Source organism: Chelon labrosus (genome assembly GCF_963514085.1).
Source record: "Chelon labrosus genome assembly, chromosome: 21".
NCBI classification, from domain to species: Eukaryota; Metazoa; Chordata; class Actinopteri; order Mugiliformes; family Mugilidae; genus Chelon; species Chelon labrosus.
In genome coordinates this window covers 2013995-2040677 of record NC_140354.1, presented here as the reverse complement: position 1 = coordinate 2040677, position 26683 = coordinate 2013995, and the positions used below count along the sequence as shown (strand labels likewise).

At 40.9% G+C, this 26683-nt stretch overlaps 2 protein-coding genes across 4 annotated transcripts; both read left to right on the top strand.

The window, feature by feature from the left end:
- The first annotated feature begins 602 nt into the window (after window positions 1–602).
- asf1ba (anti-silencing function 1Ba histone chaperone) lies at window positions 603–6358 on the top strand. Its single transcript, XM_084570602.1, has 5 exons — window positions 603–764; window positions 944–1065; window positions 1924–2039; window positions 2636–2812; window positions 5592–6358. The coding sequence occupies exons 2-5, from the start codon at window positions 957–959 to the stop codon at window positions 5781–5783; spliced, it is 594 nt and encodes a 197-aa protein (XP_084426728.1). The 5' UTR covers window positions 603–764; window positions 944–956; the 3' UTR covers window positions 5784–6358.
- Window positions 6359–7009: 651 nt separating this feature from the next.
- prkacaa (protein kinase, cAMP-dependent, catalytic, alpha-a) lies at window positions 7010–26284 on the top strand (the record flags this gene model as incomplete). Of its 3 annotated transcripts, none has more annotated exons than XM_084570130.1 (10): window positions 7010–7703; window positions 15619–15680; window positions 16076–16204; window positions 16565–16663; window positions 16753–16835; window positions 16926–17052; window positions 17164–17259; window positions 19003–19125; window positions 20496–20660; window positions 22176–26284. In XM_084570130.1, the coding sequence occupies 10 exons, from the start codon at window positions 7658–7660 to the stop codon at window positions 22299–22301; spliced, it is 1056 nt and encodes a 351-aa protein (XP_084426256.1). In that variant the 3' UTR covers window positions 22302–26284. The 3 variants fall into 3 exon arrangements, with proteins under 3 accessions (XP_084426256.1, XP_084426257.1, XP_084426255.1); XM_084570131.1 differs by lacking the exon at window positions 7010–7703 and adding an exon at window positions 9430–9826; XM_084570129.1 differs by lacking the exon at window positions 7010–7703 and adding an exon at window positions 13535–13658.
- Between the last annotated feature and the right edge of the window lie 399 nt (window positions 26285–26683).

The window sequence follows — 26683 nt, the reverse complement described above, 5'->3', positions numbered from 1 at the left end:
TTAATTAATTTAATGAATTCAGTGGACTTACAGTATATTTTTGTAGACTGGAAGACAATGTTGTTGTCCCCTAGACCTTGACTACAGCACATGGTGTCAAATGTATAGTGACAGCCCCTAATAGTACCGTAATAACTACTGAAAATTGTAAATATGAACATGTAATGTCCATTTATGTTCTGCAGAGGGTTAGTAATTCACACAGTCAATGAGCAACTGTTTTTTTGTAGGCACTCGTTCTATGATATCGTACTCCTTTGTCCCCCGTGCCATCAAGCTGTACAACCACCACTCATTTGGGGGGAGGAGGACAAAAAGGAAAGGGGCTGAATGACTTTTTTAATTAACCTACAACATGTGCAATAACGATGTACCTGGTACTTCTATATTTATGCAACAACCATTTATGTACAGTCGTCACAATATTTATTTTTATTTTTATTACTATTATTATTATTCTTTACTGGGTGTTTTGGTATTTGGGCTTATTGCACTGTTTCCTACATGTATGTCTGACAGTGCTGTATGCGATGGAGATGTCAATTTCCCTGCGGGAACCTCCCAAAGGGATCAATAAAGTTGTCTATCTATCTATCTATCTATCTACTAGGGGGCAGTAGAGGCACTTCGCCTTCCTTCTGATGGTGGGGAACCGTCGGCTTGCCGTAGCCGCAGTGAAACCTGGGTAGGAGAGTCATAGCAGTGGCAGGGCGGCAAACTGTCCTCAAATTTAAGGAATCCCAGTTATATTGAACACAGACAAAGTGAGTATTCCGCTTGTAGCTGTACACACAAAGCAACAGTTGGCTAAAATAGAATATATGCACTTTATAATACTGTTGCCGTAAAGTAAACCGCTCGTGTTGTAGTAGTGTTGCTTGTGAGGTATTCCCCGGGAAACCGGTTTGAACGTTTGTTTTTGATTTGTCCGTTTTTTTTTTAGCGCTCCAGCAACAATGGCGAAGGTGCAGGTGTTGAATGTAGCTGTTCTAGATAACCCGAGTCCTTTTGGAAACCCCTTTCAGTTTGAAATAACGTTTGAGTGTATGGAGGACCTCCCTGAAGGTGGGTACTGTCGCTGAATAGCTGTCATTATTGCTCGTCTACAGTTCAGTCTGGAAAATGGCTAACAGCTAACACTGTATTAGCTCAGATAGCTAACTTCAGTCAGAACATCTTTTTTTTTTTTTTTTGATGAATTGTGAGAGGTAGCTTGTCTCAAAAGGCGATAGCAAAGTAACATTTCCCAGCTTCACTTAATGTGTTTCAAATGTTAGATACAAGTCACCCATGTTAACTTAAAACAGAAACTTATAAATATGCTAATATCCACTGTTATCCATTCCATTATATTGATAATGCACAGTAAAGTGCCCCCAACCCATACCTTCCACATGACAAGGCCACTATGCTAATGGGTATATTATGAAAATGTATTACTTTTAAATAACTGTGGCGTTATAGAGTGTGAATAGGTATCTATGCATATTGTTATTATGGTAATTATGTACATTGTTAGTGGATTGTTTTGCTTTTTGCACTGATCTGGACATTTATTTTTGTGTCCCCAGTCTGTGTACATGACTAACCTAGTGTCTAATCTGCACACATTTCTTTCTGTCCCAGCATGTATCTGCTGGATTATTAAATTTGAAACTAAAAGAATCAAGTTATTGTGCTCTATGAGTCTTACTATTTTAGGCACTTCTTCCCATCCCGCCACTCCTCTTTATTCTTCTTGTTCTTTTCCTCCTTTTCGCCCTTCTTTTTCCTCTTGTTCTACTCCATTACTTATGTTTCATTATGATTAATAACTTTCAGTTGGTCTTCTAACTGTTGAGGTGATTTTTTTTTCAGTGCTACACTTGTTACAGTTGATCTTTTTAGTGGAACAAATTAAGTTTACTCCTCTTTGTCCTTCAGATCTGGAGTGGAAGATCATATATGTTGGCTCAGCAGAGAGTGAAGAGTATGACCAAGTCCTCGACTCGGTCTTGGTCGGCCCGGTACCTGCTGGGAGACATATGTTCGTGTTCCAGGTGTGTTTAGTTGTGGAAAACTCAAATAAACAAAAGTGTTCTCAAACTTTTTCTTTTGTGTTCAGAAGCCAAAAGTAGTTGCACCAGTTTTCATCAAGAGGGGAAGCAACTAATGAAAAAGGTTCCAAGTTGAATTGCAGTGAAATAAAGGTCACCGCAATAGCATAAACAATTTCTATGCAAATCATATTCAGCTTAGTTTTACTCCATATTTTTCTTCTGGTTATTCACACAACCCCAGTAGCTTTTTACCTCTTCAGTGTTCTCACCCCCAGTTTGAGAACCACTGCTTTAGCCATGTAGTATGTTTGAGAAGAAGGGTAGACACACAGTACTCATGACAGAGCCGTGCTTGACCTAATGTTTGTAACTTGAAAGGATGCTTTTTAACTGATCCAAATCCAAACATAAGCCTGACTGATCATTTTACTGACTCTGATATTGTAAACAGTCGCCTTTACATCTTTCAAAGAACCAGAAAACCATCCTTGAGGTTTTGTGACACCAATGCAGCTCCACAGTTGTTTTGCATAATGTCAGTGGGAGTAGTACGTTTAATGTTTTTGCACATGTCTGTGTTGTGTTTCTTTTAACAGGCCGATGCCCCAAACACCGGACTGATTCCTGAAAGTGATGCTGTTGGTGTTACTGTAGTGCTGATTACTTGCACATATCGTGGCCAGGAGTTCATTCGCATCGGTTACTATGTGAACAATGAATACACAGACCCAGAACTTCGCGAAAATCCTCCGATCAAGCCAGACTACACACAGGTAGAGAGAGTTCAGATTTCTGAACAATTGTGAGTTCTGATGCTAACATGACTGTTGAATCTTTAAATTACCGGTTTGAAATAAGGCAGTGAATGCTATGCAAGACTTTGGGCACCACTGGGAAAATGTAACAGTCACTCTTTATTTTCTTAACTTATTAATAGTAAGTCTTTCTATCAGGGATGCAAACAACTAATTTTTCAGAAAATATTGTGACTTTTTGTCACTCATATGAGTGAACTATTTTAAAAATTGTATTATTGATATAAAAATGTTGTTATACTATTTTAAGCTAAATAACAGTAAGTCTTTCAAGCCAATGTTATATACTCCACATAATACATTTCCAAAATAAATTCAGTGGGTCTCATTCACGAGGCTGACTATACAGCTTGAAAAGTTGAAGAGAATTCACTTACACTTATCTCTCGTCAGTATTGGAGTCACTCAGCATCTTTGGACATAAATAAACTAAAAATCAATTTAACTTAGGACTGAGTCATGTTTCGCTTTTGCTTTTGAACAATATGAAAAATTACTAAATTGATATTATAGCTCACCCTGTTATCACCAAATAAAGGTTGTCATGTTACTTCAGTGTTATGGAATTGGTTTCGGGTTGGCAACCAACATGAAACAGACAGCTCTGCTAAGTTGGTTTGGACATACCTGTGACAGCACTTGAAACAAACCATTTAGAGCAAAGGAAGCAGTGTGGGTCTGTACAATATTCTTATTCTAGTTCCTTACCCAGCTCCAACACCATTACTAAAAAGCTTTGAACTTTTTCAGTCTCACCCTGTTTGACAAGACGGGTACTGATGAAAGGAAATTGCAGCAATATAAGCATTTCATATTGGGAAAGACATGGTACTTATTTAGACGGCAAATGAAAGGCCTGGATTTGTGAAAATGTATGGACCATCAAATCTGCAAATGGTGAATATTTGGCTGAGGGTGTATTACCCTAGCCTGCTGTATCAAGACTCAATTCTTATCAGAGTATCAGTCTGGTACCATGACATTTGGAGCTGTGGAGTATGTTTCAACAGATACAGAGAAAAAATACCTCTGCATGCAACTGACTAGTTGTACAACCATTCAGAGCAATTTTGATGATGTCAGTTGTGAACAAATTCAGTTCAACGGTGCTCAGTTGACATGTATCACTACGTCATTGAAACTCTTCTGTCATCACCAACCAAGAATCTGATTGGCCCGATAGATCTTTGCTGGAGCATAATCAGTTCCCCACAGAGCAGTTCCAGAACTTTCCCTGACAAAAGATTTGTGGGTGGGGGAAATTTGGGCTGGCTTCTATAGTAGGGAAGAAGATTTACAGCATAACACTGCTTTGCAGAAGGTATCATTTTATTCAACAACAACAGATCTGTGAAGCAGCAGAACCATGCATCCAAACATGAGCCTGACTGATCATTTTACTGGCTGGACTGTATGGAATGGTTTCAAATCATGTTCTGACTCAAGTTCATATAAATAGATAACAAACTGATTAACACCATAAATCACCAATAAAAATGATCTTTAGACTGGCTTGTACATGCAGCAGATATACCTATAGATTTCTGATAATGTTCAAGTCAGGTGAGTGTGAGGACCATTCCAGTAGCTTCAGCTTGTATTTCTTGAATCAGGTCATGGTGGAGTATGAAGTGTTCTTTGAATCATTGTCCTATTCCAGAAGAAACCCTCTTTTTAATTCAATTTTCTCAAATGTTTCTCAATGAAACGGTGTACCACTGTTGCCATATTCTTGGTTGCATTAAACGGTTTGCAACCTTTCTTCCATTTTAATCATAAACATGTGAGATCTACACATTCACAGCTCCACTTAACCATTTCTTAGAAACATGTAATGTAATGGATTTTATTGTGTGTTTACTTTGAGTAGGGTGAGTTTTCATTTAAGAAATCTGCAAACCGCATGATGAGTTGAATATATAGGTTTCACGAAAAAACAGGTTAAAATTATTTTGATTTCAAAAAAAGTCAACTTTTGTAAAATTCATAGTGCTTTGTATGAACTCAAGCAGTATGCTCCTAGGAGCCTGCACTTTGGAACAAAATAAGCTGTGACTGATTATCACATTCCCTTGGTTATGTAACTTGTTAAGCAGAAATGTTATTCTGTAAGCAGTGGTTCATTCAAATTGTGACTTTAGTAACAGGCTACTCTGAGTTTTGGTGTAATGACAAAGGATTTTGATTGTAGGTGTCACATTTTTAACTTGACTGACATTTGGAATGAAACCTTTCACCCACAGGTGCAAAAGAATTTGGAATGAGGGATTGCACTGGTGAAAATCATAGTTATATGTAGGCTGTTGTAGTAGTTATTTTTTGAAGCTGTTTATTTTCCAATGTTTTGCAGTTAAATGGTCTAAAATCAGTTATAATTAGACACACATTGCAATGAAGATATAGAAATATAGCCTTGTCCTAAAAGTCCTAAAACTAATCAGAGACACATTGTTTGACAGTTTGTCATCAGCACTCAAATGATGTGTATGACTATGTTGCTGTTACTCTTCTGGCAGATCTTTGCCAAAGCATATTTGGTTCCTGATCACAGTTATTTTCTATGATAATTAGTTGTCATACAGTTATAGATTAATTTTCTTGTCCAAAAGACAAGACCTCAAAAGGTAAATGTTGGTGCAGAATGATTCCAGAAGGGAATATTGTGAGGGGTGTTCCTAAATGACTACATTTACCTCTTCCAAGTATTTATTTTTTTATTTATGTGTTCCCTTTTCAGCTCCAGAGAAATATTCTTGCTTCAAACCCACGTGTTACCAGATTCCATATAAACTGGGAAGGCTGCGCAGAACGTATGGAAGACTCTGAAAATGTGGATCCCACTTCAAACTCCATGCTCCCTCCATCCTGTCTCCCAGGCAAGGCTCCACCTATGGGGATACTACCAGATAATTCTATGGACTGCTTATAGAGGTGCCCGCTGCCCACATCACGAGAACTTACTTTCAATGCCTATGGACATTCTAGTGTGGATGCAAGGATCTACATACATCCCAGCTTTACAGCTGCCATTATTTCGCTGAAGCTTCACCTTAGGCGTCAAATGAGCATTTGTTCAAAGGAAGATTACAAACATCTTTCTGCAATGATCATCATTTATAGATGGGAAGATCCTTGCCTGTTTAAAAGCAATATTGAAGTAGTTTAACTCATGGAATGGAAATGGCAACTCTGAAATGATACACCTGAACTGAAATGTTACTGAGAGCTGTTCTGTGATTCACCTTCCTTTTATTGGTGCAGGACAGATTTGTACCAGTGTAAGAGGATTTCAGCACTGAAGCAATAGCAGAATAAATTGCATTATGTTACTGTACAGACATTTGATAATCTACTATTATATTTCTGTTCAATTTGCACTTAAACATTTTCCCATTTAGATTGTTGGTCTTGGTATGGGCTATAGTACATCCATCATGTGTTTTTGTTTTTTGTTTGTGTCTGCATTTTTGTGTTGCAAATAAAAGAACATTGTATTTGTTATGACTATGTTACACAGAATTATTTGGTTTAGCTTGTTTCACTTGTTTACCACAGAATGCATCTGCCATGGAAACAAAGGTTCTTCTCTTGCCCTTTTTAAATAAGCACCACGCATGTACTTATTTTTTTCCACTACACAGTTAAGCTGAACTGAGTGTAACACAGATATCTCAGTTTCCCCTCATATGTTCACATTTTACTAAAAATAGCCTGTGCTTACGTCACATCCAATCACAGACTGGTCAGGTAAAGAGGAAGGCTGGCCTCCACAGTAGTGTACTACAAATGAGAGGATGATTGCAACATTTCTGCCTTTGATTTATGCATCCCCCGAAATTCTGTCTTATCATATTAATAGCGATAATTTAAAGCAAAAAGAAAAACACTGTTACAGTTCTGGGCGTTTTGGCTACTAGCAAGTCCCGGAGGCGGGACGAAGCCATTTGACAGGCGAATCGCATCAATGCAATGACTAGATGGATGAGGCTCGTCCTATCGCCACTTGACGTACGAGTTATGTCACGTAACGATATGTGCCTTGAGCCAATCAGAGACGGACGAAGGCGGGACTCCGTCGATGGATGACTGGAGTTTCCCTTGCGGTCTGAAGATTAATGGAAGTGGGCTGTTGATCTGAGGAATCGACTATCAGATGGTCGTCCGCAGGAAACCATTGCACTTGACGGCTTGTTTGGAAGCGAATGGAGAGAAAACCATTTAAATAATCAACGGCGGAAGAAAACGGTGACCTGGACGGCAGTTTTGTTATCCAGGTCTCAGCCGAAAGGGCCTGCATACTGGGAAATAGCACCTGGTTAGTTCAGGCCAGGATACGACTGCAAGAAGCTAACGCTAGCTTGCTCGTCAGACAGGCGGAAAACAGCTTTCGACGACCTGTGTCCAGGCTTTTTGTATAACTCAAACCGTGTCTTGCGGTAGAGGACGGTCGAGTGGCACACTGATTTGGTCGCGTTTGCTTGGAAATTGACGAGCTCGCGCTACTAAGCTGACATCCGCTGGCTTTATCTGCTTGAGTTAGCTAACGTACTAGCCTAGCTAACCTAAAGCGTCGGTGCTAGGGTGCAGACTTGGACACTCTTGCTTGGCTGGAGTTTTCCGGACTCGCAGAGGAAAGGTATTCGCGGGGATACATTCGCATTCATTAGTCAAATATGATAGCTGTTAGCTAGTAGCTGCCAGCTTCATTGAGTCCAGCGACTGCGTTAGCGGTGGAGCAACACACAGCGGCTTGTAAAGGGGAACTCATTCCGAGCCCAGGGACTCCATCATCAGCCTGCCATCATGGGCAACACGCCCACCGCGAAGAAGGGCAATGAGATGGAGAGTGGTGAGTACTCTTTCCCCATGGTTGCACTAGCTCACCGTACCATGCCGTGTGCCGTTAGATCGGTTTGCTAGAGTCGTTTCCTGTTTTCCATAACGACAGCGGCGCAGAAACACACCTGTACCATGCACCAAGGCTTAAAGACCATCAGTACTGACACATCGTCCAAGCACTTCTTTCTGCTATGGGACAGTGAATCAACTTGATATGTCGAATTTTGCTAAGGGTTGTCAACTTTAGGTGAAACAACGTGGAAGATAGAACTTGATCGAAGTTTTACTCTGGGACCCTGGGCGTCTCGGCTCAACAGCAATAGGGTGTTATTCATTCCGTGTTCCTGTGGGAAAGCTCGTGATTACAAGCCCCAGGTTATATTCTGAGGTACCATGGAGGATGACAACAACTAGCATTATACAACAGTCATAGGTTTTCTTGTGGTTTATGTGTTTTGGATGTTTTTTTCTCCCCCCCACCCCCTCATAAGATCATGACAAGCTGCACTAACTCTGCAAACCTAAGTCCTTGTGCAGTTTCCTGCTGTTCACTTTGATAACCTTGCCAGTGCAGTTCAGAACATTCATATGCGCTCGGAAAAGTGTGTGTCTTTCAAAGCAGAGGTGTGCGGCGGGGAACATATTGGTTCACGATGTTTACATTGAGCGATGAGTTTAGTCCCAATGCAGTGTGGACTGGAGCGTTGTCTCCCACAGACTGTGTTTGACAGTAAGTGTGTAGAGGGTAATTGGTTGTTAACTGCGGAAGAAAAAGCCACCGGGACAGGGTCATATGATGCATGAGAGTGATCATCTCCAGGCAGAAACTTAGGACTTGAGGAGTCTCTTGAATAACATGTGATGAGCAGCATTTAGAACAAGGGCAGTTGTATGTGTCACTGGGTGTGTGTGTGTGCGCTGTGTGGAGAAGGATATCCTCTGATATCTGTTTATTTTGTATATCGTTTCGCCCCAAAAACTTTTATTTTGTGGACAAACTTATTGAACATTAACCAGACATAACATTTCATTACTATTTAAAATCAAGCATGACCTGCAGTATTTGACGACTGGGTGAAATGATACTTCCATTTCTTATGATAGTTGTTGATTTAATCCAAACTTATGGGTTTCCTTCCTCCAGTCAGGACCACGAGTCCGAGAGAAGACTTGGGAGCTCACTGTTTAATTTTTTTTTATCCATAACACCATAAATAACGCTTAAGTGTGCAAAGTCTGAACAGGTATCTGCGAAATGAGCGTCAGCTCCTTGTTGCTGGTAGAGGGTGAGTGTGAAGAATGGCTTCCAGCCTCTCTGCAACGTTAACCCGTCACTGGTTAAACATGTAGACAGGCCATGACTTTCTGTGCCATGGCACAAGAGCTCTAACTGGTTTAGAAGAAAAGGACAGTGGATGGTTTGGTGGTTAAAACCAGAGAAAGGAGGCGCTTACGGTTGGGAGGTTTGCCCACATGCCATGCTTCACATCCTTATCAGCCTGATCACTGTAGGCCCACCCTCATCCCCAGGGACAGGTGCAGACCAGGGGTCCAAAGCCCACACCCAGGAGTGTAATTTTCCACAGAGCAGCTTGAGATTAAGGACAACATGGCAGCTTTTTTTTGGTTTCAGCGGAAAGTGGAAAGACCGTATCCTGAGAGTTGGTTCAAGTGTGCCACCTCTGAACTTTCCAGGCCGGGGAAGACAAGCAGAGAGCTATTGCATTTGTGTACGGAGCTAATTTCTTGCCCACAGGAAGGAGCAGGGCGGACAGACAATGTGAGCTGTAGCAGGAAGTGAAGGAGCAAGGAAGGTCCAGCCCAGGCTCAGCACTGTTGGTCTTCGCCTCTTCTGCTCTACAAACTAAACAGGATCGCTTGAAGTTTTTATCTTTTAAGACACGGTTGGAATTACCTTTTGTACATTTCTTGTTTGGTAAAACACTCGGACGTACTGCAGTGTTGAAACTCTACGCAGGCTATCAGCTGGCTTCCTGCAGCCTTGTATGATGTCTGTTATTCACAAGCTGGCAGGAAGGCTGTTTCATCGAGCCGGGCCCTGTCTAGGGGACATAGGCGGTGGAGAAGGCAGACATGACCAACCACTGGAGGAGCTAGAGGCTTGCAGCTGGAGTGAGTTTTCATTCTGGAGCCGGACAGGAGCATGGGTTAGGGGTGGAGCTGATGCTGTGTCGCACTAGCTTACCCATTCACAGGCTGAGCTGAAACTGACAACCAAGCTGTGTTTTCTTGATAATGTTTGTTACTAAATTCATCTAATGACCTGTTGAGTGTCTTGTGACTCTTCATAGTGACGTACATTGCTTGTACTGGCTTATTATTTCAGAAAAGCAACCAGGACGTATGAAGTGTACGTCCATGTGTACAAATACACTCAAGCAGAGCAGCCACTTGTTCGTCTCTGCTCTGTTATCTATTGTTTTGTCTCGTTGTGTTCGATAGCTTAAAACATTCATCACTGTCATAACACTTCTTGAACATCTAAGAAAGAGCGTGCTCACAACCAATTAGGCCGAGGGATGGTTGTATTGATTGGTGCGTGTTTCGAATTTAGCCTTACAATGAGGTGACGCTCTGTCCAAGTGCAGCTCCTTCTGTCTATAAATATCTGTGTGGTTCATGTCCTGCCCCTGCTCTGCACACAGCTGGTTTGTGTAACAGGGGCAGGTTTGTGTGTGCGCGTGTGCGTGTGTGTGTGTGTGAGAATCGCACATCACTTCCTGTTTCCAGTTAAAGGGGCTTTGTTATAAGCCCGCACTGATTAACAGTGGACCTTACTGTTGAAATGCCAATCAGCCGCCTCAGACAAGCTTATAGCACTGAACTGGCAACATGGAAAACTGACACACTGCCAGAGAATGATCTGAGATTCGTCAGCACGCACAGCAACACTCAGGATGGAGTTAGGTAATGGGGCGAGGAACAATAGTTTCTTTTGGATCCCAACATCATGTGAACTAATTATCCAGCTGTAGTGTAACAGTGCAGTTTGACCCTGCACGTGTACACGTTTGAAGACGGAGATCGCTGTCTGAAACCTACTCCTGTGCAAAGAATAGCGGACTCAACAACTGCACAACAAATCTGCTGATGCAGGCGTTTCACCTGTTCTCGACATGCATGAGTGAAAGCCAGTAGTACATGAAAGTTTACGATAATCAGTCCTTTCAGGCTGCCTACTCCTGAGTACTCAGTAATTCAACTAGCCAACTCAGAACTAGAATCTAAAGCAACTTTCCATTTGTAACATGTTGTTACAACCTAGTTTCCAAATGAATTGGGACACAGTGTAAGATGTGAATTAAAACTACACTGTAAGCATTAGGGAACAGAGCAGGTCGACTGCTGTAGTTTAGAAAGCTAAATGTTTTGCCATTCTTGCTTGATATAGGAGTTCAGTTGTTCAGTTGGGGACCTGTCACATTTCTAGTTTCATAATGTGTCAGATGCTTCCTGATGGACTGCTGTTATGGTAAAAACATAATGGTTTGGTGTTGTCCCGCTTAAATAACCGAAGCCTTCCATGTTGTGCACATAAATACGAAGATGAGCCACAACATTAAAACCACTGACAGTTCGAGAAGTAAATGACATTGACCATCTTGTGACGATGCAATGGGAAACCTTTGGACCTGGCATTCATGTGGATGTTACTTAGACATGTAGCACCCACCTAGACCAGACCAGGCACCCCCACCCCATAGCAATGACACTCCTTGATGGCAGCAGCCATCCCCAGCAGGATGCAGCCTGACACAGACACACACACAAAAACGCTTTAGGAACAACTAAAAAAAAAACATGAAGAACAGAACAAGGTGTTGACCTGGCCTCCAAATTCACTAGATCCCAAACTGACCAAGTATCTGTGGGATGATCCACAGAGGCCCCTCCCCTCAACCTGGCCATCATTAGCAGTATAAATGTATCGGTATCATTTCTCATTCCAAGTCTGTTACTGACTAATCTATAGAATAATAATAAAAGTTAGAATATTCTGTATTTTAGATATGAGGATATTTTTGTGGTGATGTCAGTGGAGCATTCACATGGACATAAAACCCATTTATGTACTCCCCTCTATCTCATCTGATTGATCAGACTACTCCCAGGTTCAGTTCCAGCCTGTGCCCTTTGCTGCATGCCGTCCCCTCTTTTTCACCCTATTACTTTGTGTCTCTCCACAGATAATGCCAAGCAACGGCACAAAGTGGCAAAAAACAAACGGTAAAACCATTCTGAAGGTATTTGTCAAATGAAGCGACGTTTCGTATCAGTGCACAGTGTGTGTACTGGTTGTACTTGGTTGAGGACAGCGGCGTGGAGTTGTCATATTATCCCATGAATTATGTAAATGCTGTGGGTTGAATTGCTTAGAAAACGTGTGAATTCTTTAAACGGAGACCCCTGTTTTCCAACGTCAAAGATGGCAGTGTCAGAATTCCTATCAAATTACTCTTATTCTTGGTGGATGGTCAGCTCCTGTGAGTCACTGTTCATCTGTTGAGTTTAAGACAAGAACTCAGCAAAGAAGCATGGCAGCGCCGTTCTCCGGTGCTTTCGCGTTTTGTTTATGCACATATGGGTCTATAAACCAAACAAAAAAATGATTTCGGTTGGTGTCTTAATTGAAGTCGGTAACCTTTTGCAGCAGACTAAGCTAGAGACTAGTTACACTTTTTCAAGGCAGAATACTGCATCGTAAAGAACACCTTTCCTTATTAGATCAGGCGAACCACTATTTTCAATTAAATATAGTTTTAGTCAGGGGTTGTGAATATCCCCTCCTGGAATTCATCTCATGACAAAGATGGATCCCTCACCTTCCCAGGCATGCAAACAGTCGTCCAGTTTACATAAAGCTCAGTCTGACCTCCTGATCGTTTTCCTATTCACCACATAGACCACAGTGCTGTCTGAACAAGGCTGAGTGTGGGCTGAGATCTGATTTGGCGCGCTTCACACTTTAATGTCGGTCATCACGCCCTAATATAACCCCCCTGTTCTTGCGTCAGAGTGGGCCATCGAGGCCCAGGGGAGGGATGTAGGATTGATTTTCGGAGAATCAATTCAGCCCTGGCACTCCACAGACTCTGGTGAATTTGAGCTGGCCGAAAAAAAAAAATAAAGTTTCACAGTGGCTTGTGCATTTCTGCTTTGCTAGTGTGTCCTGAGACTTCCACTTTTATGTTTTTGAAAACACCCAGTTCGTCTCTCAAAAAAAGTTTTTCATCGCAGATGTGGCGTCTGATTGGTCCTGCTAATTAGGGACGGTTTTAGTTGCATCTCGATGTGTCTAGTTCATCTCCAGGGTGTTTACTTAGGCCTAGTTTTCCATAGGACCTCATCTCTGGGTTGGTTAAATATACCAGCTTGAGTTTCATGCCCCTCCCCCTGGTGACTATGGCCCTGTTTAGATCAATATATAGCCTCTGTGTGCACATATGTGTGTGTTTGACATGAGGGAGAACAGTAGAGAGTACTTTGTGTACAGAATAAATATTGATACAAACCAAGCAAGGGTCCAATTGATCTGTGTGAGTGTAACGGGAGCAACACTGCTCTCCACTCTCCGTTTGACTGCACACTGAAGGGGGATGCTACTGTTTGAAGTTGATCTGCAAAGCGACAGTCACAAAATAGACGGAAGACGCGCTTGTCTGCAAGGACACTCGACTGTTATTTTTCTTTATTTTTTTTTTGTCAACGTGTGGAGCTGGTGATCTGATCAGCGTGCTCTCGGAGGGGGAGGCTAGGTCATGAGTCAGCGGCTGTGACGGAGAGGCCAAGGAAGAAGAACGGGGAGACTTTACAGGGCTAATGTGTGACAGGAAGAGCTCCAGAAGGCATGCAGGGAAGAGGGAGTCATCCTCACGCTCAAGTGAATCAGGGTCGCGCTCGGCAGATGCTCCAGCTCCAGAGGTACCCACAGTCCTTCCAGATGGTAAGGAATTTGGGGTTACAGGAAAGTCGCTGTGTGCAGTTTTAGTTAATCACCTGCAGTCCTGTGCTACTCGTGGCAGCCTTCTACGTCGAATAGACACTTTTTGAGCGAGGCTGAAAACATTCCTTAAATACAACTGTTGATTTTGCCATTTGGCCCTCAGCTACTTTTGCGGTAGCATGCGCTTATTTCTTGGGACCAGTTCCAAATCTCGACATTGCCAGTTCATTTGTGTCTCTTTCTGCTTGGATGTAGAAGATGAGGAGTTTTCTCTGGAAATGTGTTCTCCCTGGTGACCATTCTGCTCCCATTGCTCTGTGTGGGAGCAGCAGTGGCCTTGACATGTTTACGTGAACTTTGGTCTTTAACGTTCCTGCCTTTGCTTTCTCCCCTCCTATTGTTGGAGCTGCTTGTCTTCAGATCAGCTGGATATCGCATTAGCTGGACGAGGACTGAGTCTTTGTCTGGTTTTGAGTGCGCAAATATTGAACGAAACATCCGTATGTAGTTGGGGCGGCTGCGGCTCAGGAGGTCCACGAACCAGAGGGTTAGCGGTTCGAGCCACGAAACGTGTCCTTGAGCAAGACACCGAACCCCCAGCTGCTTTGAGTAGCAGTAGGTAGAAAAGCGCTATACTAAAAACAAGGCCATTTACCATTTGATATATATTTTTGTACAAAACATTCGCTTCAGTTTCCTAATTCAAACATCGCTGCACAAGGCCTTACATTTAAAGATCCATTTTCACAAAGCTGTTGAATAAATGACTATGCACTTCCACAGTTGATGGCTGGCTTTATTTAAACGCTGCCCCGGGCTGCATTGATCACTCAGACAGATAGAAATTCCACATTATCTTGAAAGGCTTCACATGACTTTCACCGTTTTCTTGCTAGATTATACACTTTTCTGCCTTGGACCTATTTTTGTGAAATCTTGTGTCCAAATTGTTAATCATAACTCAGATCTCCACGCTTGTTTGGTGTTCCCCCCACTAATGTAGGAACGGTAAATTGAAGTGAATGCCTTTGTTCTGGTTGTTTAGTTTGAAACCACTGCCATCTTGTTGGTAAGGCTATGAGCAGAAATGGCAGTGCTCCCATAGCTGCTGTTACCGGTGTACGGATAGTAAGGGGGAATGAGGAAGGGCCGGGTATCTGCATGTTCCCACAGTGTGCTGTGATTATCACCATAAAGATAAGGGCAAAAATCTACTTCTTCATATGACTGTATATGTGCCAAGCTGTCATAAGCTGCCGACAGACATATCTGTCATCCTATAATTGCTTGCATGTGCTGGTATTGTCACCTTATCAGATGGCTTCCGATTGCAGTAAGCGTCATGTTAAACTGCTCTCTTGACCACGTGTATTTCACTTCTATGTATTATTTCATGCGTTAAAGAAAGCTCCAGTCTGCGGCTTCTGATAAGTTTCTCTGTAACCCTGAAGTCCTCCATTACACCTCAGGACATTCTTATCATGTGATTAGACAGCTTAAAGGCCGTTTTCTGAATAGAAATAGCCACTAGTTACAGCTGAGGTTATCTATCACCCATACCTGTATAGCTTTGTTTCACTTTAGAAAATAGCCTTTTAAGTGGCGTCTCTGCACAAGGGCTTCTTGCGAGGACTTCTGTGTGTTTGACTAGATTCATTTGCCTCTATTCAGTGGGTTAACTGGTTTATTCATCAGCAGCTGGATGTTGCATATTATTTAGCGCGTTTTCTTTCATGGTTGGGGATTGAGGCAGCTGTTTGGCTGCCAGCGCGCGAGGGAGTCCGAGATGAGAAGACGGATGAATGCGCTCCGTCGTCAGCTAATCACTGGCAGCGTTCGAGTTAATCTACAGTCACATTAACAAGTTTCACCCCCACTTGCCGGACTACACTACGTGATGCAATACACTACGTTGTGATCCATAACTCTCTGTAAATATACAACATGTTTCTGTTTGCAGTGAAGGAGTTTCTTGCCAAAGCCAAAGAAGATTTCCTGAAAAAATGGGAGAATCCAGCACAGGTAAGAAAGTAAAACACCATTACTTCTATATGTATTTTCTATTTTTAACCACTCTATTATTTTCACCCTGTTAACTGACTATCTGTTTTTGCATGCGTGTTCCCTCCATGGAAATAGCCCCCGCCCACGAACTAATGAGTTCCTTTTTAGCTTAGAGGAGGAGGGCACCCTCTGCTGGGCCTGTGTCAAATCAGATGTTTTTAAATTCCTGTGGGTGCAGGGTGCACCTCAAATTAGCTCTCAAACAGAAGACATCATTGCTAATTCACGTTAAAATACCACAAGTTAATGTGTAGAAGCTGTTGACATTACTGCTTTGTAGTTGGGGTCTTTTTTATGATATTTTACGTCATGTAGAAAAATAACGGGTGCCGTTTCCTCTTTCTGCCCCTCAGCAAACTGCAGCGTTGGACCACTTTGAGCGCTTGAAGACCTTAGGCACCGGTTCATTTGGTCGAGTCATGTTGGTTAAACACAAAGAGTCGGGCCAGCATTTTGCCATGAAAATACTCGACAAACAGAAGGTAGAGTGCATCTGAGGCATGATGATTAAAAGAACAAAACATTACAATTACATGTGAATGATGAATGTGTCCCTAATAGATATTCTTATATACCAAGTCTACATCAGTGAGCTTTTTTATGACCACTGAGTCCGAGAACAAAGAATGATTCATATGAACTAACCAGCATTAATCTTGCCCGAGAACCTTCCTGGCTTTACAACCTTTTGATGTTACTGCTGGAATTTGTCTTCAAATGTTAGTTACAAGTACATGATAACATAAAGGGCAGATTGATCAAGTAGCAGTAGTGTTGCTTTTTTTTTGCTGTTATTACTTTATGAATCATTTTGACAACTTACTTTTCCTGATCCCTCCTAGGTCGTGAAGCTGAAGCAGATAGAACACACGCTGAACGAGAAACGTATCCTGCAAGCCGTCAGCTTTCCCTTCCTGGTGCGACTGGAGCACTCTTTTAAGGTTTGCATCTGATAGTCTCTCAAAGTATGGTCACAGTTTTGTATATATGTTTTGCATGTCAAAGTAAGACTTTTATCATCTCACTGCAGGATAACAGTAATCTCTATATGATAATGGAGTATGTGCCTGGAGGTGAAATGTTCTCACACTTAAGGAGGATTGGTAGATTCAGGTAAGTTGCTTTTTTTTTTTTTTAAGTTAAACTAAATGTTTTCACACACCATTAGTTGACTGTAAATACTGAGGCATGTATGTATTGCAGTGAACCACACGCCCGCTTCTACGCAGCCCAGATTGTACTGACCTTTGAATACCTTCACTCGCTGGATCTCATTTACCGAGATCTGAAACCAGAGAATCTGCTCATTGACCAGCAAGGTTACATTCAGGTAAAGATTACATGCTTGTTCATTTCAAATATCAACATCTATTTCTGTTAAGTTAATCTTTACAAATGTGCTCCTGCAGCATACTCAGAGCTGTGCGCCCCGTTTCCTTAGGTAACAGATTTTGGATTTGCGAAAAGGGTGAAAGGCCGAACCTGGACGCTGTGTGGGACTCCAGAGTACCTGGCACCAGAGATCATCCTCAGTAAAGTAAGTGTTGAGCTCAGACCATGGTGAGCAGTGCTGCTCTTTGTTTCGTGGGACTGGATAACAAGTATATCAATAGATGTTTAATGCATAGACTGTATATAAACATGGACAATGCGTCCCCACTTCCTCCAATTGATCAAACTGACATTATTTTCCCGGGGATACAGGCTTCACTTTTGAGGAGCTGTTCCACCATTCATATTTATACAGTCTGTACAGTCTATATTTATACAGTTTAATCCATAAACAAAATATTGAGCTCAAAATTAACAATGCAATGGTAACTAATCCAACTAGCTAACAAATTTAACGTTTTTTCTTTAACTTAGTCAGGGAGATAACGGAAATGTTTCCACTGTCTGTTCTTACTGCCAGACCCATTAATCATATACAGCCTGTTTTTTCTCTACAAGAAATAACACAGCTGGAAGTTGCTAACATCATTGGCTCACTAAAGAATTCTAAACCCAAGGATGTCCATGGGCTGGATACAAATGTTCCCAAATTATGGTGTATTTTTGGGAAGACAGGAACTAGTAATTGTCTCTGAATTCAAGTACCTTGGTGTGACACTTGATTCAACTCTTATGTTTCAAGAGCCACATTAAAAGAATATCGAATACAGTGAAATTCAGTTCGAACAATTTTAAACAAATATGATCTTTCATAACACTGGGTGCTGCTAGGAAGTTTTTACACTCAATGATTCTGTCACACATTGAATATTGTATTACATGTTGGTCACTGGCAGGTGTAAATACATGCAAAATCATAGATTCACTCTATAAAAAAATCATTAAAGGTCTTTGATAGAAAACCCATGTCATTCCACATTTGTAACATCTTAAAAAAGTACAACCTATTGAGCTTCGGGAATTTAATTTTTTTTTAAATTTGCTTGTTTGATGTACAAGGTGTTACATGGACATGCCCCACCTCCCACGTCTGACTTTTTTTTTAAAAAAAAAAGGTCTCACAGCGGTCTCAGGACCAAGGCCTCATCTAGAGGGGACTGTGAGTTCCCACACAGAAAACCAGCCTTTGGACAAAATGCTCTTTCTGTAAAGGCCAGTAAGCTCTGGAACAGTCTTCCTCTCTCCATAAGGGAGTGTCCCACATTACAAACCTTCAAAACTTACGTCAAGCAGTGGTTGAAAGAAAAGCAGTCTTGTAACCACTGACTTTAATCTTCTTAGTAATGTATTGTCTTGTAATGTGCTCTTATTGTGTGTCTTTGTGTTACCTGCCTAGGGATTGTGGATGCAAATTAACATTGTTGCTATAATCTGGCATATCTACGTCTGTTGTTGTCTGAATAGATGTTCATTAATGTGCACTGTCCCTATCAAATAAATAAATTAAAAAATAAATAAAATAAAGTGTAGCCTGAAGTCGGCATATCTGCTGGAGAAGATCAAACAGACCGTTAAAATTCACTTCAAACACATATTATAAAATATGCTTCTCTTAATTAATTCCTTGTGGTGTAAGGTGTGTTATTCTCCTTATAATGCGTTATGCTGTGTTATTCTTACATTTTCAATGCTTTGCTTTCATTTGATTGCATTCTGTGGCACAAAGGCACGTTGTAACTATGCTTAGACAACTGCTCGAGACCAAATAAAAGCGGTTATTGTCATATTTCATATTCACCACACATCCACACTGTGGTACAGTTTGCTGTGACCGTGTGAGTTTTGAGGATATATCTGACTTCCTTTGAATCTCTTATGTGTTTTCCAGGGTTACAATAAAGCAGTGGACTGGTGGGCTCTGGGGGTGCTGATATATGAGATGGCCGCTGGTTACCCCCCCTTCTTTGCAGACCAGCCTATTCAGATTTACGAAAAGATTGTATCAGGAAAGGTAAGTTCAGTGAAGGCATTCATTCTATACTTTACCTTGACCAGATGCATCTTCGGCAACTTTTTGTTTCCCAAACATGAAGTCAATACTTCATGCAACAAATCACATAAATTCACATCACTCTTAGTTTCATGAATGGTGGCTGTGTTAAGATTTCTAGTTAAGTGTTATGAATCAGTCATCAGTCAAGGACCCTTTCATTTTTTTGTGTTGATATTCTGCCTTGGTTGCTCAGTTAACAACATTCTCAAAGACCTTAATACTTTGCATCAGACCAAATCCAGTTTATCAAAATAAATCCTGTGCTTAACATATTGTTAATTCTGGCTTTATTATTATGTTATTATATTATTATATGATGCTATCCCAACTATATAAAAAGTGTTTATACACTATATGAAATGTCTGTACATAGAATAAGATCAGTCAATCAGTCTGTCTTTAAATTACCTTAATAACACGGATATAGCATTTAGCGACAGTTAGCAGCAGCCTGTGCAGTTCACCTACAGGAATACTAAACATAATGCTATTGAGACGTGGCATTCTATGGAACATTTTATATAAGATTAAATAAAGTATCAGTGAATAAATCTAATTTATAACTAACAGTAGACTTTCAATTTAACTGTGCTAGCTCTTATAAAGTTAAGCTAGTTCACAGTGCGTATGGTGTTGCTTCCTCTGAGTTTTGACTTATTTTCTTAAAATAATTGTAAATGTGCATGGTCTAAAAAATCAAGAACACAAACACTGGATTTTAAAAGGTGGCAGAAACGTCAATTTTTATGAGTGGACAACGCAAATAGCTTCACATTACGTGAGTCCCGTACGTGGGAAGAGATGCTTCCGGGAGCAGTAGGGCAGAACAGAACACAAGCGCAACGTTGTTTGAGATGTGCAAAAATATTTCCGATTCGTTTTGAGACCGTGGCAGAGTAAATTAGACCCTGGAAGGCCGCCATAGTATTAACATTGTATGGGAAGCCCTGATAATAAATAACGCCTAGTGACATGTACTGATTCACTGACTTATTTATTTGTTAGGCACATAATCCACATCACGGCCACCACCATGCACCAGATGGGTCAAAGCAAAATGAATAGTGCCAACAAGTAGATATGTCACAACCAGGCTAATGTTAAGCCTCTTTCTCTGCTGTTCCTGTGTCTACACTGCAGTCATCCAGGCCCAGTAGTGAGTTGTAGGTCAGACAGCTTGGAAGTGCTCAAAGCAAAACACACAATCACTGGACATAATGTCAGATCATAGCACTACATATGACTCTCAGGCTGTAGTCCTGCAGCCTACTTAAAACTGTGACATGAGGTAGAAGACTATGGGCTTACGATGCCTTTACTATGTGCAGGTTCGCTTCCCATCCCACTTCAGCTCGGACCTGAAGGATCTGTTGAGAAACTTGCTCCAGGTGGACCTGACCAAGCGCTTTGGAAACCTCAGGAACGGCGTCAACGATATCAAGGGCCACAAGTGGTTTGCCACCACTGATTGGATTGCCATCTACCAGAGGAAGGTGAGATGTCAGCCTTCATACAGTAGCAGTATGAACAAATAGAATCCTCCTCCTCCTCCTTTAAATCAGCAAAGACGGAAGAAGAGCGGTGCTGAGAAAGGATATTGGTTTTAATGAAACTTTGGTCAGTAGACGTGTTTTCAGTCTACATCTGCTGCTACGGGTAATTTCACACCATCTGTGCTCCCTCTAGTCTGCACAGAGGATATTGGATTGTAGGCTCATGGAAACATGTCTAAAGCACACACCAGCTATTGTATTAACATAATAATTGATGGATTCAGCAGGAGAACAGCAGCACTGCAACATCATTTCTGAATTTTAAGTAGGCCAGAAGTGCAACTAGAAATATGTCAGAAGACTGGGAAGGGCCTCACCACTCTTTGGAAGACTATTTGGGCAAACTTTAAACATAAAAATGAAGAATAACATTTTCCAATATTAAATTACTGAGAATTAAATTAAATTGTTAAGAATTAAATTGCTAATTAAATTTAGGAATTTCATCTTCTCTGTTTAATATCACTAAAAGATTTAGAGAATCTAGAGAAGTCTCTGTACGCAAACCCAAAACCAATATTCCTATTAAGGCTGAGAGTCTGCAGTACTTAAAACTGTATAAACAAGGCCCAGAAAGTTTCCAGTACCTGTGGGCCTGAGCTCTGTTAAGATGGACTGAGGGAAGTGGGGGGAAATCATGGATGCTACATCCTCTGGGTTAAAGAATAAAAAGACCTTTTAGCTTGTTATCAGTTTGCACTTCAAACACCAGCATCAGTGGCTGTTATTAGGATGCAGTAGTGCATATGGTACGGGCCACGTGCACACCTGTGAAGTCAGTTTTGCATGTGAAACAATGAAGCAACTTGCAGCAGCGTCTTTTTCAGGGAAGTCCTTGCATATTAAATACATTTTACAACTGCATGGCCAAGGGTCCCGGTGCTGAACGGGCCTGACCTGCTGTGTCAAACAAGAGTGGGGAAACTTTTAGTGTGTCGCATTTTGGTTCCATCTAAAGTCAGGTTTAGTCGTATACAGCCTGAATCGGTTACAGCTGTCAGATCCGTTAAGTAAAGTTTAAATAATAAGAAAGCACATTAAAATGAGCCCATTCTAAGCCTGTCAAGATAAGCTGCGGAAGTTGATACACAGAAGAGAACTCAAGCATATAACGAGTGCTGGCAGGGATAGAAGTGGATCAAAATACAGACTGTTATACAGTACACAGAAAAAAAATATTGTGACAAAATTATAACCTCACTCTTTTTGTCCTGATTTATAACAGAAAATGAACCCCTGCTCTTGCGCTCTTAGTACCAATAGTACTTTCTTTGCCTACATATCATGCAAATGGTGAAATTCATTTTGAGAAATCTAGGAAATGACCAGGTGACTGTAAAATATCTGAACTGAAACACATTTCAAGTATTTGAGTGGGATCCTTTGATTGTATACTGCATGTCTGTGGCTTTCGGCGCTCTCCATAAGACCGTTTAACTGTGCTGTGTGTTCCAGGTGGAAGCTCCCTTTATTCCTAAGTGCAAAGGCCCCGGTGACACAAGCAACTTTGACGACTACGAGGAAGAGGAAATCAGAGTCTCCTTCACTGAGAAGTGCGCAAAGGAGTTCGCAGAGTTCTAGATTTCAACCAAGAGTATCGGAGAGAAAGAGAGACAGGGATTTTGAAAGTAAAAGGGGGTTTGAAGACAGGAAGCACTAGGGTGGACTGATAACTTGCTTATTTGAGATGAGGATAACAAATCTAAAATCCCCCCAGCGGAAAGGTAGGCAAAGTGAAGAAAGATCCAACAGAACCAGCAGTGTTGCCTTTTTCTGATTGTTTCTCAACTGTTACCTATTTCATTTTTATTTATCCCCTTTGTGTTTGTGGCTGGGGCTCGACAAGGACAGGCATAGATTGTGGCTGTTCAGCTAGACTTGTATCTTTCTGATGGTGTAATGACACGTTTTCAGTTGTTGCAGGTTGAGGCATTGATTTATTTTTTTTTCTTCTGTCAAGGTACTGAATCTGCTAGGCCCCTTTTTTTTTTTTAATTTTATTATTTTTTTTGAATGGGCCATCTCTACAAGCTTCTATAAGAGTGATTGTTGTATCTTGTCACCCCGGTCCCCACCCCTTCCCCCTATTCACCTCTCCATCCCGAATCTGTCCAAGCAATACCAAGTCCAACAGATGTGCCTATCATAATGCCAACTGGTTGGAAAACTGTGTCGAAAGCATTGATGCAGAGATTTGGCTACGGCGGCGGCGTTTGGTTGAAAGCTTGAAAACTCTCTGCACCTGCCTTTGTCTGCTCAGTGTGGCATGATTATTGGGTAGATGATGCACGCCACTGCTTGCAGGTGAAGCGGTGGTGACCTCTTTGATCAGAGTGAACATGATTTATGGCAGTAAACTTCGTCTGGGTCTTGCTCCCGAGGGGACCTGGGAGAAGTAAACATGAGGTCTGCATTTAAGTCAGTTTTTCTCTTAGCTGAATTTATTAGAGCATTTTAAAATCCTATTGGTGATCATTTTGTCCTTTTTATGTCGATCTCTGTGCTTGTGTGTTATTTAGTGCTCAAGGGTGGGTTAAAAAGCTGTGACTTAGCAGCAGCTAACATTGTGGTCACACTCCTGACTATTGTTTATTTAATTCATAGTACATTTATACATGTATATTGATATATATATATGATAGAGAACATGAAATATTCATCTTTTTCAACATTGTCTCATAGCTGTGAAACTGACTTAAGATTTCATAAATAAACAAATATAGAAATTCTACCAAATTTACAAACTGAGAACATTGCAGATTCTGTATTTAACTATGATGGTGGTGGATTTTAATACACAAAACGGTAGCAAAACGTTTCGACAACACGTGCATGTTATTTTTGTACAATATCACTTTGGAGGACGGCAGAAGCGGCGTGCTTTATGTGTGCTGAGGTACCGGAGGTTACGGACAACATGTTTGATATTAAAATGGACGCCATTGAAAATAGAGCGAGACCCAGTTAAATGTGTCGCGGTTCCTCTGGGCTTTGTTCATTATTCAATTTTAGGGCACCGGTTTGCAGATAATGGTCACTGAACTCGTGCGTCTCACATTTTTTTATATATATATATATTTTTTTTTTTTCCTTTCTCTTCTGTGTTCCTTACATGTGACACATTCACATAGATTCAGCCCAAAGTTTTTGGGACTTTTGTTTGTTTGTTTCTTCAGTTTTCCAGCTTTCTATGTAACAACTTAAACTAAGGAAGCTGTCCTAAAGCTGTCCCATTTCTGCCAAGTTTATTTCTGTGGATGCAAGACAATCGCAGACCAAATCTTGTTGCTTTGTTGACTGAACACGTGTTTTTCTTTGGTTTGATGAGGGATGTACACTTCACCCCTCCGCCCACCCCTCCATATATGCCCTAGGTGCTAGAACTTTGTCCATCTCACTGAAAAGCTTCTGTGAATTGTTTGATGTGCATCAAATCTATTTGTCATAAAGTCTTGTAACATGACAATTTTAGAATGTTTTTTGACTCTTAATGATTTCAGTAGGCTTGGGTAATTAATTTTGCAGTGTCTTAATGTAATTGAAAAGGATTTGAATGTCGGATGGAGATGTTTCAGAGCTGTTGGGGAACATGTGTATTTTTTTTTTTATTTTTATTTTTTTATAATACCTGTTTCTTTGGCGAACTTGGTTTTTCTTGCATGAGGTTAATCGGCCCACGGTTTAGACATGCCCTGGACCTGAGACATGTTTGAGAAATCATTGTTTCCGCGGCTGACGGACGCATTACTGTTTAACCTTTCTGTTGAGAGCATTTATTAGAACATCACACTAAACAGTGCAGTGGATCACCTACAAATTTGTCCATTTTTTTTTTTTTTTTTTGAATAGTGAAGCACACGCCACACCTTTTTCCTGTTTTTCATTTGTTCTAACAGAATTTTCAGGACACGCATATAATGCTGACAGCACACGTAATATGTACTGACAAATGACAATATCAGAGTTGGTGGGTAGAAGGCAACACCGTCTGATCTGCTCCAGACACTGAGGCTATCGCAATGCTTTTAGCTTCCCATTAAAACAAACAAACAAAAAATAAATAAATGTTTTTTTTTCAGTTGTCTTTAATTCATTTCTCTCAGCTAAACGCTATCTCCTGCTCTGTGCTACAGTTTTTCTCCTGTTTGCCTTCTATTTTCATCAAACTTCCACACACACACACACACACACACGCTTTATTCAGGCATCACACTTTTTACATCCGAGATGTTTCACGTTCATATTTTCTAATTGTATTTTCAAAAAAAAGCAGCTAAAAAATAATAATAAAAAAGAAAAAACAGCAAAAACAGAACGTTAATCTTTTTCCTCATGACCTGGGTACAGTGATTGTGTAGTCTATTGTACCTTTTGGGAAACAATACTGTATATCCTCGCCTTTGACAGTCTTAACTATCTTACCCTCTGGAGAACTTGACAGATACCCTTAGAACACAATGAGTATGTTAAAAATATATATATATACATAAAGTAATATTTTGCAAAATGTATCATTCCAATAAAGTTTTACTTGTTAAGACTCATGTCTGGGTTATATCTAAGCTCTCTTCTCACCTTACACTTTGCCAGATTAGTCCTGATTAAGCTTTTTCTTCTGTAACAAGCCAGTCTCAGAGAAGATGTTTGCAACTTCAGGCTCCTCTCACAGCTGGAGAAGAGGAGCACACATGTTGGTAGGTGATGCCGGATACTGTATCTTCACTGTCCTGTCTGAGGCAGCGAATGTTTTTTTTTTTAGGAGGCTGGCAGGTGCAGTTGAATTATGCAGTGTTGTGTTCATCCTGTCAGTATGGGATCACTTGTCATCCTGCTTTCAGCATCCTCATTCCAAATACATCCGCCTTCAGTGCATTCCCTTTTTCAGGAGTTCATCTGACTGCATTAGTTGCAGGGTTGCATGCAAAAGTTCTGGCACTCGAGGGCAAATTCCATATTTGAAATTAATACGACAATTGAAGCAAACCCACATAAATCAATCCTCCCAATGCAATGTTACTATTTATTTCATGAACTGAAAAATGACTAATCGTGAATTGTACCATTCCAAGAGCTTTGGTTTCTTTCTTGTGTCGTTTGACTACACAGAATTTGCATCCAAAATTGCTCATATGTGGTAAAAGCTATCAGTCCCTCTATGTGCTGTGATTCTTGTGCCACTGGCTGACTAACCTAATCCGATCCTTAATCAATACCTCCAGTAACTGTGACCAAGGAGCTCAGTTGTTGTTGTCTCATCCCGATGTTGCCTTGCGTACATCAGAGTCTGGCTTACGTGCATCTCACTCAGGACTTGGAGTAACCTGCCAGGAAGAAACGGTGGGAATTCTTGATTGAACAATGGAAAGACTCTTCACAGGGCTAATAAATAAATACATGGTGGATGAAATAAGAAGTAGCAGGGCCTTAACATTTGAAGTTTATTAGTCTGTTTAGTGCACGGGTTGTATTTGGGCCTACCTTTTTCACCTCATATTTGTACATTGCCCAATGATGTCCAAACAGTTGCATAGCCCAAGTTAAAGGACTAGAAGGACAAAAATCTATTAAAATGGAAAGCCATGAAGCAATTCATAATCATTTAGTAATTATTCAAAATCGTTGCCACTCACAGTACTTATATACTAATATTATTATGATTTATGAATGTGTTGTCTTTATTAAAAGTCTAGTTGGTTTATTGTTTCCTTAATCGAGCATTTCTTTGTTTTATATTGTAATTCCTGGAGCACAGATGTTTTTTATCTTCGCCTCTGGTTCCTTATTTAGATCTTCTGAAGTGAGAGAATTATAAATTCGATCCAAAGGTTGTTGTGTGATACACGACTTTCTGAGAAGTAAGCAAAATGCCCACCTTTTAGGGCGCACGCGGGACCGAGGGCGGGCGCTCGTTCCCGTCCAGGACTGCAAATTCCACCTTAAAATCCCCTCGCGAGTGAAACTTT

Coding starts and splice junctions, on each gene's coding strand:
- asf1ba (XM_084570602.1), top strand. CDS start 957: ATGGCGAAGGTGCAGGTGTTGAATGTAGCTGTTCTAGATAACCCGAGT. Junction 1,066..1,923: donor TATGGAGGACCTCCCTGAAG/GTGGGTACTGTC, acceptor TTTGTCCTTCAG/ATCTGGAGTGGAAGATCATA. Junction 2,040..2,635: donor GACATATGTTCGTGTTCCAG/GTGTGTTTAGTT, acceptor TTCTTTTAACAG/GCCGATGCCCCAAACACCGG.